The sequence below is a fragment of the Rattus rattus genome, chromosome 7, assembly GCF_011064425.1.
Source record: "Rattus rattus isolate New Zealand chromosome 7, Rrattus_CSIRO_v1, whole genome shotgun sequence".
Classification (NCBI taxonomy): domain Eukaryota; kingdom Metazoa; phylum Chordata; class Mammalia; order Rodentia; family Muridae; genus Rattus; species Rattus rattus.
The window spans coordinates 28932378-28949437 of NC_046160.1; the positions used below are offsets into that span (position 1 = coordinate 28932378).

General features: G+C 35.3%; 1 protein-coding gene and 1 pseudogene across 16 annotated transcripts in view; one reads left to right on the forward strand and one right to left on the reverse strand.

Annotated features, from left to right (window-relative positions):
• The window catches only part of Pum2 (pumilio RNA binding family member 2), a 79720-nt gene that overhangs the window by 18823 nt on the left and 43837 nt on the right, over nucleotides 1-17060 (forward strand). For 12 of the 15 annotated variants that reach the window (XM_032909193.1, XM_032909195.1, XM_032909194.1 and 9 more), the window contains exons 2-5: nucleotides 3948-4016; nucleotides 11383-11491; nucleotides 14764-14951; nucleotides 15595-15761. In XM_032909193.1, coding sequence (XP_032765084.1) covers nucleotides 3966-4016; nucleotides 11383-11491; nucleotides 14764-14951; nucleotides 15595-15761 — 515 coding nt within the window. In that variant the 5' untranslated portion in view covers nucleotides 3948-3965. Of the gene's footprint in view, nucleotides 1-3947; nucleotides 4017-4954; nucleotides 5080-5998; nucleotides 6073-11382; nucleotides 11492-14763; nucleotides 14952-15594; nucleotides 15762-17060 lie in introns of those variants that run through there. The other 3 variants (XM_032909200.1, XM_032909201.1, XM_032909208.1) reach the window with 3 other exon arrangements.
• LOC116906302 lies at nucleotides 51-912 on the reverse strand (annotated as a pseudogene). The gene has a single exon (XR_004388592.1). The product of XR_004388592.1 is annotated as a 60S ribosomal protein L7-like (transcript).

Consider the following 17060-nt stretch of genomic DNA (forward strand, 5'->3'; position numbering starts at 1 on the left):
TTTTGACCACTGAGCCATCTCTCCAGCCCAGGTGTCTGTCTGTCTTTTTTTTTTTTTTTTTTCAATTTGCCAAGCTGTACTGTTTTTTAACCGACCAGATTATAAAAATACCACGGGCAATACCTTAGTTCATCCGTCTAATAAGCCTGTTTATCTGGTCTTCCCTGTTGCCAGCGTCTCCACCTTCTACAAAGTGAGTTGTCTTTTTCTTCATTCCACCTCGTGGGGAAGACAGTTTGAAGGGCCATAGGAAGTTATTTGCTTCCTTAAAGCGTTTTCCAACTGTATAGATCTCATGAATTAGATCCTCCATGCAGATGATGCCAAATTTACCAAGAGATCGAGCAATCAAGGCGTTATCTGTCAAGGCGATGCGCTTTTTATTGATTTTGCCATAGCCTCGCTTGTAGATGAGCTGCTTATTGACTTCAGGTTGGGGTACCCCATGCAATGTAGGGCTCCACTATCCTCAGCATGTTCACTGAAGCCTTGTTGAGCTTCACAAAGGTGCCATTGAAGATCTGCCGGAGACGGAGCAGCTGCAGCACCTTGCGCACCTTTGGGCTCACCCCATTGATACCTGGGATTCTGATGACGAAGGCCAATTTTGGTTCTGCGGGCACATAGAAGTTGCCAGCTTTCCTCGCCATCCTAGCCATGCGAATCTCAGTCCGGTACATCTGTCTGTACTCCTTGTGATAGTGCTTTGCCTTCTCATAGATGAGCTTCCTCCTTGCCTTTCGCAGTGTCTTCAGGGCAAACTTCTTCCTCAGGCGCTTGACCTTCAACTCTGCGAAATTCCTTTGCTTTTTCTTAAGGGTTTCTGGCACGGCAGGAACCTTTTTCTTCTTAAGGGTTCCTGGCGCAGCGGCAACCTTCTTTTTCTTCTCTGGTACAGCCTCCATGGTTCCAGCCCGGTGTCTGTCTTCTTTATGGGGTCCACGTGATGCAATTATTCTCTTGCCTTGGTCTGTTGTGTCTGATAAAATCTTGGCTTTGTTTTTTCTGATGTGGTTTTAATAAGCCCTTGTGCTCTTATAGTTGTATTTACTCTGATAAATGTATAAAATGACACTCTTTTTACTCCCAGACTAAATCCATTTATTTATCTGCTGTGTGTGTGACGTAGGGCAGATAGTTCCTTTCATGTGTCCATCTAAGCACATAGTGCTTCATGATAAGTCAAAATCTGCTTGTGGTGGAGCTAGGCATTGTGGCACAGCACTTGGGAGGCAGAGGCAGGCAGATTTCTGTGTTCCAGGACAGCCAGTCCTGTCTAAAAAAAACCGGAAAGTTGCTGTGATAGAACAAGGCACAGTGTGAAAAATAAAAATGACTTTTTAAACAATATGGAGCAGCATAGTGCAGAGCACTGAGCCATCTTTCCAGCCCACTTAATTCTTATTAGATCCTTAATTGGGCTTCTTGGAATTGATTCTAGACCTATAGTTAGTTCCACGGTCATCTAAATATGTATTTTAATTTAAATGCAGAGTTTATGTTTTTTCTGGGATTCCTCCCCTTGTACAGTAGCTTTGGTTGCTCCATTTTGTGTGTGTGTGTGTGTGTGTGTGTGTGTGTGTGTGTGTGTGTGTGTGTTTCTAGTTCTTTAGGCCTTATATTTAGGCCTTATAGGAGTGGATTTGCTATAGGAGTTTCAGAGCCCATCTTGCCTGCCCTTGGACAAAACTAGCAAGTCTTGTTTGTCAGGAGGCAGGTGCTGGGCACTGTACTCTGGACCTCTAATTTGGCAGTTTTGAACTGCTGAGCTATTTCGTCAGCCTCTGAAAGTCTTCTACTAGCTGTCTTGAATGTTTACCTAGTAACCACTACTTTATTATTTTATCTGACTTAGTTTTCACACCCAGTCTGTGTGGTAGCTCTTCATATTAGAACATAGAGAAAAAAATCTTACTTTATTTGTCCAGAGATAAAGAAGTAGCAGATGTCTGAACTCTAATTTGTTTTATTTATATATTTGCTTTGTCCTTGAAACCTGACTGGGGCAGTGTGGGAATAAAGAAAATACACAGAAAAGCTGGCATTGCGTGGACTTTGCGTACATGAGTTGTGTTCACTCTAATAGAGGATACCTACTAAAATCCCAAAAACTTAGCCTGTTTATTATGAATAGAGGTAGGAGGAGGGGCTAGCAAGTCTCATAGGAGGCCTTTGAATAGAAGCAGTCATCCAAGAGGAGGAAGCTGTGGCTAGTTTTTGTACACACTGTTTTGTAAACGCTCAAACTTACACCAGAAAAGGCTTTGCCATTCTCATAGATCTGAGGAACTGAGGTCCTTGATATGACTGTGCCCACAGGACTTCATCAACTTCCTACAGCTATTTAGTGGAAATCAGGCAAGCTTAGGGAGTCCTTTCTTCCACCCTGTGGCCCTAGGGCATTGAACTCAAAATTGTGTCCTTCCACCCTGTGGCTATAGGGCATTGAACTCAAAGTTGTTGAACCCTTGATGGCAGACATTTTCACCAGCTAAAATCCCTTTGTAAGCCATATAAAGGAGTTTGATCTTTCTCTTTAGGGATGAATTAAAATACAAGTCGCATGATCAGAGTAGTTTTAGAAAGATAACTACAACTTGGAGATTAGATTACAGAAAGGAAAGATGAAGTTTGCAGTGTTTCAGTTAAAAAGGTGTTGTTCTCAACTAGATATCTAGAAAACAGGGTAAGATTGGTTTAACAACTTGAAATGGATGATATGAAATAAAAATGTATGTATGTAAAAAAGGCAGTAGAGGAGAACAGAAAGGAAACTTTCTGTGGTGCATTCAGAGAAATAAAAGGAAGGAGATAACTAGAAGTGTTAGAGAATAGATTTCCTTTGTAAATACATATTTGGTGAGTTTGGTATCCAGCTCATCAAGACAGCTCTCAGAGCATTGAAAAAAGAGATTGTTCATATTACCGGATGGAGAAGGTACCTTCTACAGAACAGTGAGTAATACATTTATGGGACAAGATAAAAAATAGGAATTTATGATGTAGCAACTAGAAACCTAGAAAAGCAAAAATAATTATCATAGGGACAGTAGATAGCACTTTCAGTTTGTCAAACCCTGGGGGTTTCAGAGAAAGAGAATGCAGTGGGGGTAGGGTTGGGTTGGGAGAAGAATAATAGGATTTTTTTCCAGTTGAATTTCAAAGTTATAACTTGGGAAAGGCTTAAGCTTGCATGTTTTGTTTTGTTTTCTTTCTTTGGTTTCTTAATTGGAGGACAGGGGAACAATAACAACACATTGTCACATAAGAGAGTGGTAGGGCTGGAGATGGCTCAGTGGTTAGGAGCACTCACTGCTCTTTGGAAGGTCCTGAGTTCGGTTCCCAGCACTCACATGGTGGTTCACAACTGTTTGTATTCAGGTGTATAGACATACATGCAGACAAAGCACCCATATACATAAATATAAAAGTAAATAAATAAAATGTACTTCAGTACACAAGAGTATTTTTAAAAAGAGGTCAAGTGTTATGAATAGAAGGGTTGAGAAGTGCTTTCTTGAAGAAACTACAACAAACATGGTAGTTAATTCATTGTAGAAAGTTTATCACCATTTAATTATCTTGCTAATTTTTTACATTGAGGGTTTGTAAATAAGTGGTGAGAATTTTTCAAAAATCCTAACAACCCTTAAGTAATATAAAACATTATAGAACTGACTATCACACTAAACAGAGAAATGCTTTGATGCTTGGACTCGATTTTACTTCCTTTTCTTCAGTTGCACAAGAATGTGTAGTGGTCTGTTGGCACACAGTTATATAAACAAACCCCATCCACTTTTATATAGGTTTAGGAAAACCTATATAAAACAAAAATTATCTGTTCTTGTCTATTTTGGAATATGATAGTGTTAGTTAATACCATAAAACACAGTTACTACTTAAAAAAAAATTCCTGTTAACTTACACTTTCTTTTATTTCCTAGGTTTGACCTGTGGATGAAATGAATCATGATTTTCAAGCTCTTGCATTAGAATCTCGGGGAATGGGAGAGGTAAGAACTCACCAATACCAAAAATTTAATGACTCACTTTAATCTTTGAGCCATTGAAATTTATTTTTAAACTTCATTGAAATTTATTTTTTAAACTATGAATCTTAGAAATAGTTATAGCTTTCAGCCCTACGTATTTTTTAACTGAAATTATGCACTGTGTAGTCAATGGTTTTTTTGTTGTTGTTGGTTTGGTTTTTGTTTTTTGTTTTTTTTTTTTTTTTTTAAGTTAAATCCAGTGAGTAATTATTGGTGTGCTTTTTTGTGTCTAGGTGATTTTGGTTGACTTGGTAATTATATTTTGCTAATTAATTGTGTTATTAGAATTAGCTCTGCTCAGAAGAATACGTCCTATCCTGCCATTTTATATGTGTATGCTGTTTGCTTTAGCTACGCTTGATTGTTGCTGCTCTTTCTCAAAAATCTCTCTTTACATGAAGATATTTGCTTAATAAACTCCTAGTCCTCTGCAAGACTCTACTGAAAACACAATATCTAGTCTCCCATTGCTCATCTGACTTGCCATTTAGTTCATTATAAATACTTTGTTACTGATTACAGTTTGTTTTGTATTTGCCTCCTATAAATTGCTAGCTTTGAATGCTTAGCATAATAGGTACGATTTTGAATGGATGTTATCTTTTCTATTAATCTATGGTTTTCTTTGGGTCACCCAGTTAACCATACCATTACATATTTTAAGGCATCTAAAATACTTAGTTTTCCATATTCCTAATAAATTTTAGAAACTTGATTATAAAAACTCTTGTGGACACACCTCTGTTGTGTTCTGTATTATACACTCCTGTGCGGACTGTAGAGAATAACAGTAAACAGACCTGAGATGTATAATTAATTGCTTGCTCCTGGAGATTATTTTACTTTAATAGATTAGAGACCTTCATGAGACTCACTCCATCCAATGCTGTGCTCTTCAGATGCAGAGAGAGAGTCCAGTCACTCCTTTGGGCCACAAGAGGGCACCCTGCAGCTAGCTAACCCTCCCTTTCTTCAGAACAGCGTTGTCCAAAGAGTTTGTCATTTTCAGAGGACTGATTTAAGGGTGAGTTAAGGTGCTTAAGCTAAGTATTGCCAAAATAAACTTGTTAGTTCAGTACATAAAGTAAAATCAAATTTGGACCCTAAGAAAAAATTGAGAGGAATACTTTTTTGGTTTTAAAAGAAAACCTTTATCTTGTAGCATAGTGGCTGCTCAGGCATTACTAAAACTCCAGTAGACTAAATAGAGGCAGTTAGAATCCCACCCCTGTCCCCAACCCCCTTAACTTGTATTCTTTGAGTTTTAGAAAGTAGAGTAGCATATCTAAACAGCAGGTCGGGGAGCATTGTAGAACATGCCTACACTTCCTGCACTTTGTAGACCTAACTGCTAAAGTTTTGAGCTCAGGGCCAGTTTAGGTTACATAGAAAGGCCCTACCTTCAGATTCAAATTTCTACCATCTGTCTGTGACAGACTTGAACTTGATAAGAGTGAGAACCCTGCATTAATTCTAGGCTTGGTTCTTTACTTCTGTGTATATTACAGACTTATTTACAAATGGACTTTTTTTCTATTTTACATTTGATAACTCTAAACCTTGTGGTTAAAATTATGGTCAGAAGCAGTGGTTGAATTAGTTGTCTATGGATAGATGAAGGTTTTAGTAGAGGAGTTGAGTTGAATAGTAAGTTAAATGAAATAACCTAAAAACCATGCTTTATCTGTCAACACATCAGATATGCACTACCAGAGTGCTATAGGGCCTCAATTTCTTGTTGTCTAGTGGATGATTGAAGGCCCAGTTTAACAGGAAACTTCAGCCAGTAAAAATATTTTTTTAAAAATAAGCTGGTTTTGCTATTTTTTAAAAACAGTTTACCAATTAATATTGTTACCTCTAAGAGATAGCTAAGAAGCCTACTCAAATTTCTGTCTCTGGGTTCTCTCCCACAAGCCTTTCTATCTTTCCTCATCTCACAGGCAGCAGGGAACCTTCTGGGATTTCCTTCTTTGCCTGTCTCTCTCTCACCAGTCTTCTCCTCCTTTACTGACAGGTGAGGTTTTTGTTTGTTTTATTCCAGAATTCACTCATTGGAATAAATTAAAGCAGCCTGTACTCTCTGGCTCTTAAGTTTTCTAAAATTGCTTGTTTGGGTTGTTTTTGTAATGTAAAAAACAATCCCGTTTTTAATGGATTGCCCTGTTTTTTCCTTTTAAAGATAAAGTTTTGCATATTGAATCTTAACTGTTATAAATCTCTAATGTATGGAGAATCATTGTGTATACTTACAAGAATCATTTTAAATGTATTGTTTTTGTGAGCTATCATCAGGAGATCATTTTCTTTTTTAAAGATTATTTTATGTATGTTAGTACACTGTAGCTGTCTTCAGACCCTCCAGAAGAGGGCATCAGATCCCATTACAGATGGTTGTGAGCCACCATGTGGGTGCTGGTATTTGAATTCAGGACCTCTGGAAGAGAAGTCAGTGCTCTAAACTGCTGAACCATCTCTCCAGCTCAGGAGGTCATTTTCTTAAGTTGTTCACCCAAAGATAGAAATGAATCTGTATTTATCTATTCATAAACTCATTCTTTTTCTCCTTGATAGCATGTTTTTGTCCATACTGATTTCCATTATATCATGTGGCTTAGTTAAACCAAAATTTAACTTCAGATCATTGAGCTAATGAGTTTTATTTGGGGGATAGTTTTATAACTGTTGTGATAATTCTCTCCTATTTTGACATAGTATTTTAGAAAAATGGTAAAATGGAAAGATGACTCAGTGGTTAAGAGCACTGGCTGCTGTTTGACATGACCTGTGTTCAATTCCTAGCACCCACATGGCACTTTATCTGTCTAACTCCTGTTCCAAGGGGATCTAATACCCTCACACAGGCATACACAGGCAGGTAAAACACCAAGGCATATAAGAATATACAAAGCATTTAAAAAAAACCCTCAAGTAGAGCCTACCATGTTAGTAAATGCCCAGTACTGTGGAGGCAGAGGCAGGTGGATCCTTGAATTCAAGGCCAGCCTGGTCTACATAGTAAGTTCCAGGCAAGCTGAAACTATGCGATGAAATCTCTTTTAAAAACAAAACAAAACAAAATCGTAGAGTGATGGAGTAGGAACATATTGGAGGAACTAAGGAGACTGGGATCACAGTCTCAGAAATCTCACTAACTATTGCAATTAATGCTGAGATTTTTGAAAACAAAAATAAGACTGAACTTAAATGCTCTTACTGATCTGAGCAGTTGTTAGTGATAAGTGGAATTGTAAACAGCTATGTCATCTAGACAGGAAGCAGAGGTAGGTCTAATAGCTCCAGGACAGCCAGAGTTTATCTAAACTTAATATCTAATCTTAGAGCTTATCTAAAGATTGAAGAGTTAGATTAGATAATCTTAAAACTTTTTATTTACCTAGAGATAGGTGGGGTTTATTTTTGAAGATTTATTTGTTGTCTATGAGTTCACTGTACACTGTAACTGTCTTCAGACACACCAGAATGCATCAGATCCCATTACCGGTGGTTGTGAGCCACCATGTGGTTGCTGGGAACTGAACTCAGAACCTCTAGAGAGCAGCCAGTGCTATAAACCAGACTTATCTCTCCAGCCCGAGATAGTCTTCATAATGGAAATTCTTAGGATATTGATGAATTGGAAAGTACTATCTTCTGTAGTAGTTAAATGTAAAGAGAAAAGCCTTAAAGTGAACTCACTAAGGATTTAAGTCCCAGCAGTGTTTTTTGGTTTTTTTGTTTTGTTTTGTTTTGTTTTTGTTTTGTTTTTAAAACCATCTGTATGTATGAATCTCTGGCATTTAAACTGATTGTGTTTTATGCAGAAAAATAGTATCAGACAATTATTCTTTAAGTATTAGGGTTTTATCTCTCTGGGATATTTGAATTAACACAAGAAAAAAGAAAGGGAATCACCATAGACAAAACCTTGGTAATATACAATTCTTTGAAAGAAACAGTCAATAAAATGACTTATACTGTAGAAGGTTCCTAGTGTTTATGACGGCTATAAGCTAGATGGATTGAATGAGTCTTTCATCGTAGTCTCAGTCTTAGAACAGTATGTTTATTGTGTTTTCATTACAAACAAGAAAAATGAGTAAAAATTATTACTATCTTATTTATAGAAAAGATTAATTTACAGCAAAGGTAAAGACGAGAAAGCACCATTTCAGAGATTTAGGAAATTTTATTGTGATTTCTTCTATGTTGCTGTTATCTTACAACTTACTTCATCTGAGATTTTGATTTGTTTTGTCTTTTGTGAACTTGTATTATAAGTAGAGTGACTGTATATTTTGATTTTTTTTCCCTCCACCACCCCAGATAGTTGAATTATAATGCCATCATAGCATCCTTTTTCTTGAAAGTATCTGAGCTTAGATAAGCTGTATAAACTTGATTTTAAGCATATTAATTGGCTAGCTTGATTTTTTTATTTATTTATTTATTTATTTTTTGCTTAAGTTTTAGTAGAAAAATATGATGTTAAGTGTATCTCCTGAAATGGTGGACCAGGAATTTGATTGATTTGTTTATAAGGCAGTATATAGGGGTACTATAGGGTATATAGGGTCTGTTATGTTTCTTCATAACAGGGAGGGCAAGACATAACAAAAAAATGTATTATCATCATATCTGACATTGAGATGGAAGGACAGGTTGACAAGAAACACTGAGTGTCCCAACCATCGTTTAGACTCAGAGCTTTGTGAGTAGGGCACTAGTAGGAAAATAATATACTTTTTAGATTTTAAATTATCTTAGGCTTGTTTTCTATAATATAAATCTTATTTATGCTGTATCGTATATAATCAAAGAATTTATGGAGACACCTCTTTCTATCTCAATTCATTTAACCTTGTTTCTCAGTTTTTATTTTAACTTGTTGGTTTTTTTTCCTTTCTTTTGGACCTGTTGCCTTTTCTTTAATCCATTTTAAACTATGGGTTACAAGCTAGGAAGAACATTTAAGTTATTGTTTAAATTGCCACAAAAGGTATTTTTCTATGGAGATGGCTTGAGTGGGTAATAGTGCATACTTTGCAAGCCTGAGGACCTGTGCTAAGTTCCCCGACACTTACATAAAAAGCCATGGCTGCCAATACATACCTATAATCCCAGCCTTAGGCAGATCCCAAAAGCTCACTGGCTAGTCAGCCTACCCTGTCCTTGTCTCAAAGGTAAAAAGGCAGAGTCATAAAGACACATTTTGCTATTGCCCCCAAACACACTAATGTCATGAACTACATATAGTACACATATATTCACTGAAAACACTTTAATTAAAAAGCATTTCTAGAGTCTGCAGAAGGTCTTTAAGTAGAAATGTTAATTTTAGTTAAATTTTCTGTATATCTAATAATTTATACATGTTTGCAAAATAAATACAATTTCCCTTATAGAAGTACTTGGCAAAATTGGCAATATCGAATATTCCACATGACGTTTTCTTCCCTACTTAAGCAATATACATTTTGTTTTATTTTATCCTATGTGTGTGCTGAGGATGGAACCCAGAGCCTTATATGTGGTAGATAGGTGTTTTACCACACTGTGCCAGTCCCTAGTTCTACTTTGTAGTTTAAAGCAGTGGCCTGTGAAGGCACTCATGTGGAATATTATCTGAGAACAGAATAGTCTCCTCAGTGTAATACTGTTATTCTCTCAGAATATGAATGATTCATCTAGCCACTTCTGTGCCCATGATTAGTTAAGACTTTATCTTACACAAATTAAATATAAGATGTTTTATATTCAACACTGCTTCTTGGTCTGGTAATAATAATATCATTTAGTTTTTATGCATTTTATTTACATTTTCCACCATTTGTAATCACGTCCTTTGATCTTTCAGCATGTCTCTGAGATTGAATTTTTTTTTTCCCCTAAGCTCTTTTCTGCCAGTACCCTCTTAGTTACTGTCTTGGCTTTGTTGTGATTTTCCTAAATTGATCGTTTCCTTGCCTTTTAGTTTTTCCCATTCTATCAGTTGGTATTACAACTTGTTTTCCAAAACATACTATCACTAACCTGTCTTGATTTTTCTGTTGCTTTAGTAAAACTTTGAGTTTCCTTAACATGCCTTTAAGGGTCTTCATAACCTCTTGGTTAGCTTTACCAGGGTTAAATGGGTCATCTTGCATCTTCTCTGCGTTCAACACTGCATTTTCTTACGTCTTGCTTTTGTTCCATTTATGCTTACTCTATTCCTCACATGCAACTCGCCCTGCCCCAGTAAATACACACTAAATTATCTCTCAGACTGTACATCAGTTGTTATGGAGTTATATTTCACTCCAATCTGTTTAAATTCTCTGAAGATGAGATCACCATGCCTTTAAAGGGCAAACACAGGTAACTAGTATGGTCAATATAGTAGTAGAAGTATATACAAGTCTGATTATGAGTGCTAAATGACTTGGCATTTTATTAATAGATGCGAATGATGTCTTTATGAATGTTCACTTAAAATGCCACATGCATGTCTTGAGAAAACAAGTCTTTCAAACAAATTAAAATTCCGTTTGAGTGTCAAACGAGAGAGTAATGAGTGAATATTTCTATTTACGTGTTACCATGTATGTAGAATAGAGCATAAGACCTTGAGATTTTATCTCAAAAAATATTGTTAGGGTTCTCTTTGTGTGTCTTCTGTTATTCATAGCTTTCCGATTTGGAATCGATAGATTGGTGCTCTGCAAAAGCTAGAAAGAGCTGTGAAAAAAATTCTGGAACTTTGATAAGAGCATTTAGAAGTGAAATAATTTTTAATAATTTTTTTAATTTTTTAATTTTTTTGAGCATTTTTATTATCTCGAGCAAGAAATTTGTTAAGTCTTTTGAGAACTATATATAAAGAAAATTATAAGAGATGAAGAGACGACTTAGTGGTTAAGAGCAATTGTTGCTTTGCTCTTTCAGGTGGTTTCTAGCGTCTGCATGGTGGCTCATAACCATCTATAACTCCAGTCTAAGGGGATCCAATACCCTCTTTGACCTCCTTGGGGACTAAGCATGGATGCTGTATGCATACAGGCAAAATTCTCACACAAATTGAATAAATACCTAATTAAAATTGAAATAGAAAATTAGGATATAAGAATATATATATTTGAAAATAGTATTAGAGGCCTAGAATTATTTGAGCCAGTACATAAATGAAGAGTTAACTTTGCTGTTCAGTGAGATGGCTTGGAAAATAGGTTACTCAAAGGTATGCATAGGCTAACATGAACATATAAGCGATATGCTTACATTTCCTTTATATTCTTTTTTATAAATTGTAAAACATAAAGCTTTTTCTTCTTTTTCTCCTTTCAAATAGCTTTTGCCTACCAAAAAATTTTGGGAACCTGATGATTCAACAAAAGATGGACAAAAAGGCATATTTCTTGGGGATGATGAATGGAGAGAGACTGCATGGGGAACTTCTCGTAAGTTATTGATGTTTGGGTGAGAATTATGAGTAGATTCAATGTTTTTTTTTTTAATTTTGCCTATCTTTAAACAGTTTAGAAAAACTTGTTCATACTTTTGTATGACATGTTTATAGTTTAGATTTCTGTTTTTCGTTTTTTGAGATAGGATTTCTTTGTATAGCCTTGGCTGACCCTAGAGGTCCTGTAGACTGGGCTGGTCTTGAACTCAGAGATCTGCTTTCTTCTGCCTCTGCAGTACTAATTTTAAGGGCATAGGCCACCACTGCACAGCTTTAGTTTAGATTTTTGTAACAACAGTTATGTCTTACATGGCAATATACTTTATTGATTAGATAGATATATTTAGTAGTCCTTTCTTTTTTTTTTTAAATATGTATTTATTTCATTTATACGTAGCTGTCTTCAGACATGCCAGAAGAGGGCATCAGATTCTGTTTTACAGATGAGCAATCGTGCTCTTATTTGCTGAGCCATCTCTCCAGCCCCTAGTAGTGGTTTCTAATTGATTTGGATGATAAAAATTTGAAAACTACTAGAGGACTCATTAACTTAACCAGAATTTTCTGTCTTAAATTCTTTTGGGTGACAGTGACAGTCTAGCATTGTAAAATATTAGCCACATCTAGAAATGATATAAATTGGTGATACAGACCTCCTAGAAACAGAGCAGGTAAAAATAGTTTTGATTCCTATTAAGTTGCAAGGAGAAAGTTAGATCTTAGAAACTTAGGGAAAAGGAACTTGGCACATAATGAATTATAACCTGTAAAAAAAAAATCACAGTATTTATTTATAAATTTTAAAACATTGACATATTTATTAAAATGTTTGTGATGAATCAAATTTGTGGGGTATATAAGTAAATGTGTTTTATAAATATTTTCTCTCATTATTGTTGAGTGTGATACAGCTTTTGTATGCTATACAAAGTGAACGATATAAGAAAAATACAAGATTCCTAACCATATATTTTGCAAATTACATTTCCTTTGGGGGTTGAATAAGAGTAGGGGGATATATAGGGCACTGCTTGAGGAGATCTTAACTCCAAAAAAGAAAAAAAGAAAATTCTTGAGCCAGTGAGAAAAAAAGCTCTTACTACACAAACCTGGTAACCTGCAACCCATGCAAAAGTGGACTCAGAGAACAGTCAAAGTTGTCCTCTGACTGCTGCATATGCACCATGGCACATGTGTACCTACATATACATCATACACATAATAATAAAGCTTCCAAAAATTATTTCTCTGCTACTATGAGAGGTCTAATATCTATTATTCCTTGCAGCTTAAGTGATAGTTTGCTTTTGTTTTTTAAAAGCATGTTTCAAACCGTGGGACTTTGAAAGTTTAGTTTCTATAACTAAAATAGTCTTACTCCTCCTTCATTATCTCACTTCGTAAGTTTACTCTTCCTTTCTATGCCACTTAATATCATTTCTTCTTTTGGATTCACCTTAACGTTGGGAAGAAATAATTGCCCATGCTTTATATTCCTGTAAAATTATGGATTGTTTTTGAAGGACTTTATCCCATTTTTGATTATTCCTTATTAAATGTATCGCTGGGTTGGCCTGAACTTCAGTGTAGTAGAGACTAACCTTGAAATACTGATAGTCCTGCTTCTACCTCTCAAGCGCTGAGATGGCGGAGTGTACCACCACACCCATCTAAATCTTTGGTGTTAGGAACCAAACTTAGTCTCATGCATGCTTGATTATCACTACCAGTTGAGCTACATCCCCAGGCTCCGTACTGAATTCATTCTGTATGTTGACTTGTTTTATGTTGATTTGACACAAGGTACAGTTATCTGAAAAGGGGGAACTTTAGTAGAGAAATGCCTGTACAAGATCCAGCTTTAGGGAATTTCCTTAATTAGTGATTGATCCGAGAGGGCCCAGCCCAATGTGGATGATGTGATCCATGTGCTGGTTCTGCAGTTTTATGAGAAAGCAGGCTGAGCAAGCCATGTTAAGCAAGGCAGTAAGCTGCACTCTTCCATGACTTATACATTAGCTCCCACCTCCAGGTTCCTGACCTGCTTGAGTTCCTGCCCTCACTGCTTTTGATGATGAACTATTTATTAACATGGAACAGTGAGCGAAATAAACTCAAGTTGCTTTTGGTCATGATATTTCATCACAGTAATAGTAACCCCAAAACAAGTTGTCTTGTTCTTGAATCATAATACCTATCATGAGTCACAATATATACTAGTATTTAAACTGAGAGGGTGAATGATTAAAGCAAAGAGTATAATGACGAGTCACTTATAGATGTAAGTGGGAAATCAATTATACTTCAAAATTATTATTATATACTTCAAAATTATTATAGTAATGAAATAAATGAATATACTCATGGTATCAGAGACTAAAACTAATTATTGTTTCTGTTCACAAATGAGCCAGAGTTCACTAATTGCCCTTTGGTTTCTTTAAAAACAATTTTCAGCAATAAAAACTTGGAATACTGCCTCTAGTTTGTGGATTGTATTTAAATTATGCTAGCTCTCAGATGTTTAGAAATTACCTTTTGTTTTCAACAAAGGCATTTATGTTGAGTACATAATTTTGTTCTAAAATAAACTAGAAAGTATTTTAAAAGTATTTATCTGATATTTGGGGTTTTCACCATGCACATAAAATTCTGAGATTTAATTGATTTTTTTCTAAACTGATTGGTATTTATTGTGTTAATTACAATATGTTATAGGTTTGTGTGATGTATAACTGCGCTTGGGAACTGCTGCCTCTTGTTTTGTTTTTAGAGGTTTTATTCTTTTTTAGAGGTTTAATACTTTGAAACAATTCAACTTTCAGAGTCATTTTTCTGCCGCATTGATATATTTTTTTTTGGTTTGACTCTTTTTTGCTTTTATCACTAAATTAAACTCATGTGAAGGCGGGTGAAGCAACTCTACAAAGTTGCCTTCTGACTTTCCATCTGTACTTTCAAGAAACAGTGATTCAGCTGGTTAAAAAAATACTTGCCACAAAGCTTGACAACCTGAGTTTGATCCCTGGTGCCCATGTCAGTGTGGAAGGAGGGAACTGTCCACATATAACTGTTCTCTGACTTATACAAATAAAAAAATGTATCATTTGAAAAAAGATATCCCAACTATCCAGAATGAAAGTTGTTTATTTTAACAAGAGTATTATAATACAGGAAGTACTGGCTTTCCTGAAATTGGTGTTAATCTGTAAACTATATTTTACTTGGCTTAAAAGTAAAACTGTATTATGTTTTCCTTCCAAACAGATCATTCAATGTCCCAGCCTATTATGGTACAGAGAAGATCTGGACAGAGTTTTCATGGAAACAGTGAAGTAAATGCAATTCTTTCTCCGCGCTCAGAAAGTGGAGGCCTTGGCGTGAGCATGGTAGAATATGTATTAAGTTCCTCTCCTGCTGATAAATTGGATTCTCGATTTAGGAAGGGAACTTTTGTAAGTATTATTTTGAATACAAATTTGATATTTTCATCTTTTTTTGTTTGTTTTATGGTATTTTGCTCTTTTCTTTCTTTTGACAAAAGATCTTACTAGCCTTGGCTAGCCTGGAAGTTATTGTGTAGACTAGGCTAGCTGAGTCATGCCTGAGTCTTCTGTCCTGGCATTAAAAATATGGGCCACTGTTCCAGTTTAGCCAGATTATTTTTCTGTTCTTAGAACTGAAAGAAACTTTAAAACCATTTACAATTTGTTTTCTTACTTAGTTCATGAAATTGTAGAGTAATCGCAAGTACTTATGTTTTTATAACTGTGTTAACAACCAAATCACATTTAAAAACTTTCCTTGCAAAGGTAATATTGCTTACTCCCAATAGTACTTAATCTGTAACTAAGTCAAATTATGTAACAATTAAAACCTTTAATTTGTGGTGTTAATGCTTTTCCTGTACCGCTATAGTTAAGGTTGACTTAGCCCTTCTGTTATAAATCCCTAGTTTTTTGGCCTTTGCTAAATTAGTTCACTTAACAAAAGTGTTGTTTTATCATTACATGCACTACAGGGTAGTTTTAGACTACCTTTTGGTGCCTTTTTCTGTTCTATTAAGTATTGAGAATCAAACAGATTCTTTTTCCTCAGGGTACTAGAGATGCTGAAACAGATGGACCTGAGAAAGGAGATCAAAAAGGCAAGGCTTCTCCATTTGAGGAGGACCAAAACAGAGATCTTAAACAAGATGATGAGGACTCTAAAATAAATGGCAGAGGTTTGCCAAATGGAATGGATGCCGATTGCAAAGATTTTAAGTAAGATTTTTTAACTTTTTCAAGAAGAAAAGCATTTCTTTTAGGAGTTATTACAGTTAGTTGATGTGATTGATTTAGATGGTTTTTCCAATTTAGGGTTACTTTTATTTCCTTTGTGCCTTGTCTTAATCTGGATGAATTTTTTTAAATAAAATTAATGATCATGAGTTACTAAAAATCTTCAAAATCATAACTAAAACAGGGTGTTATGTTGGAAGATTAATGTTAGAAGCTGCTATTTTTGTCTTATGATCTAAATTAGAACTTTTTTCTTCACTAATTGGTGACTTACAGGTTTAATACTATTTTTCCTCTCCCCTTGAGTTGTGCTTGAGTACCTTGTAGTGGGATTTTTCTCTTGTATTGCTATATTAACTACTTTTTCATCCCCTGTCATTTGTTTTTTTTTTTCACCTTAGATATATGAGGCAAAATTAGTGTAGAAATCAGTGGTTTCCTTATACTATATGGATTGTACTAATACATAATCAATCACTTCTTTAAATAAGAAATCACTTTTTAAGCTTGGAATTCTTGAATACTTATTTTTAGTTGTTTCTAGCAATTAAACGCGGTCTTTTGTTTTTGTTTTTCATTTATTGGCTTTCTATTAGACACTGCACATTTACCTGTACGCTAGAAAGTTGATGCTTCAGGCTGACCCTTGCAGTTTCTAATTAGTCGTCAAGCTTCACCTCATGAACCATGGAATTTTAGATAAAGGGACAGTTACTTGGTGCATTTTATGTTCCTGCATTTACTACCTTCACCTAACAAAGAATAATAGTCTGTTAAAAGAACCATTTTCATCTGTTCATAGTGCAAAAAAGCATCCAAAACCAGTAAACCTCTTTTGACAGGAAAAAAATTAATATTCTTTATTTAGAATCTTTTCTTGATTTTTCTTTTCTGCTCCTAAGTTTTAGTGAAGGTTAGACATTTAAAACTCAGTTGATTTATATATTTATAATTGAAGTGTTAACATACCATTAACTATAGCAAGAAAATGGCACCACTGATAGCACAATATTTTCTTTTGTCCTCTGCTTTTGCTATATTGAGTTGTTTTGTGTGAAAGGTTATTGCTTCCTTTTAAACATTAATATGAACTGTATTTGTGGGTTTTGTTCCATTAGATTTTAAATATGCGTTTGAAATTACTAGTTAAATACAGCATCAGTACTTGACATGTAAAAATGCTTCAGAAAAATAGCTGTGGCTATATGATCTCTTACAAGTTTATCATTAATTTGTAGCAACACACATCGTGTGTGTGTGTGTGTGTGTGTGTGTGTGTGT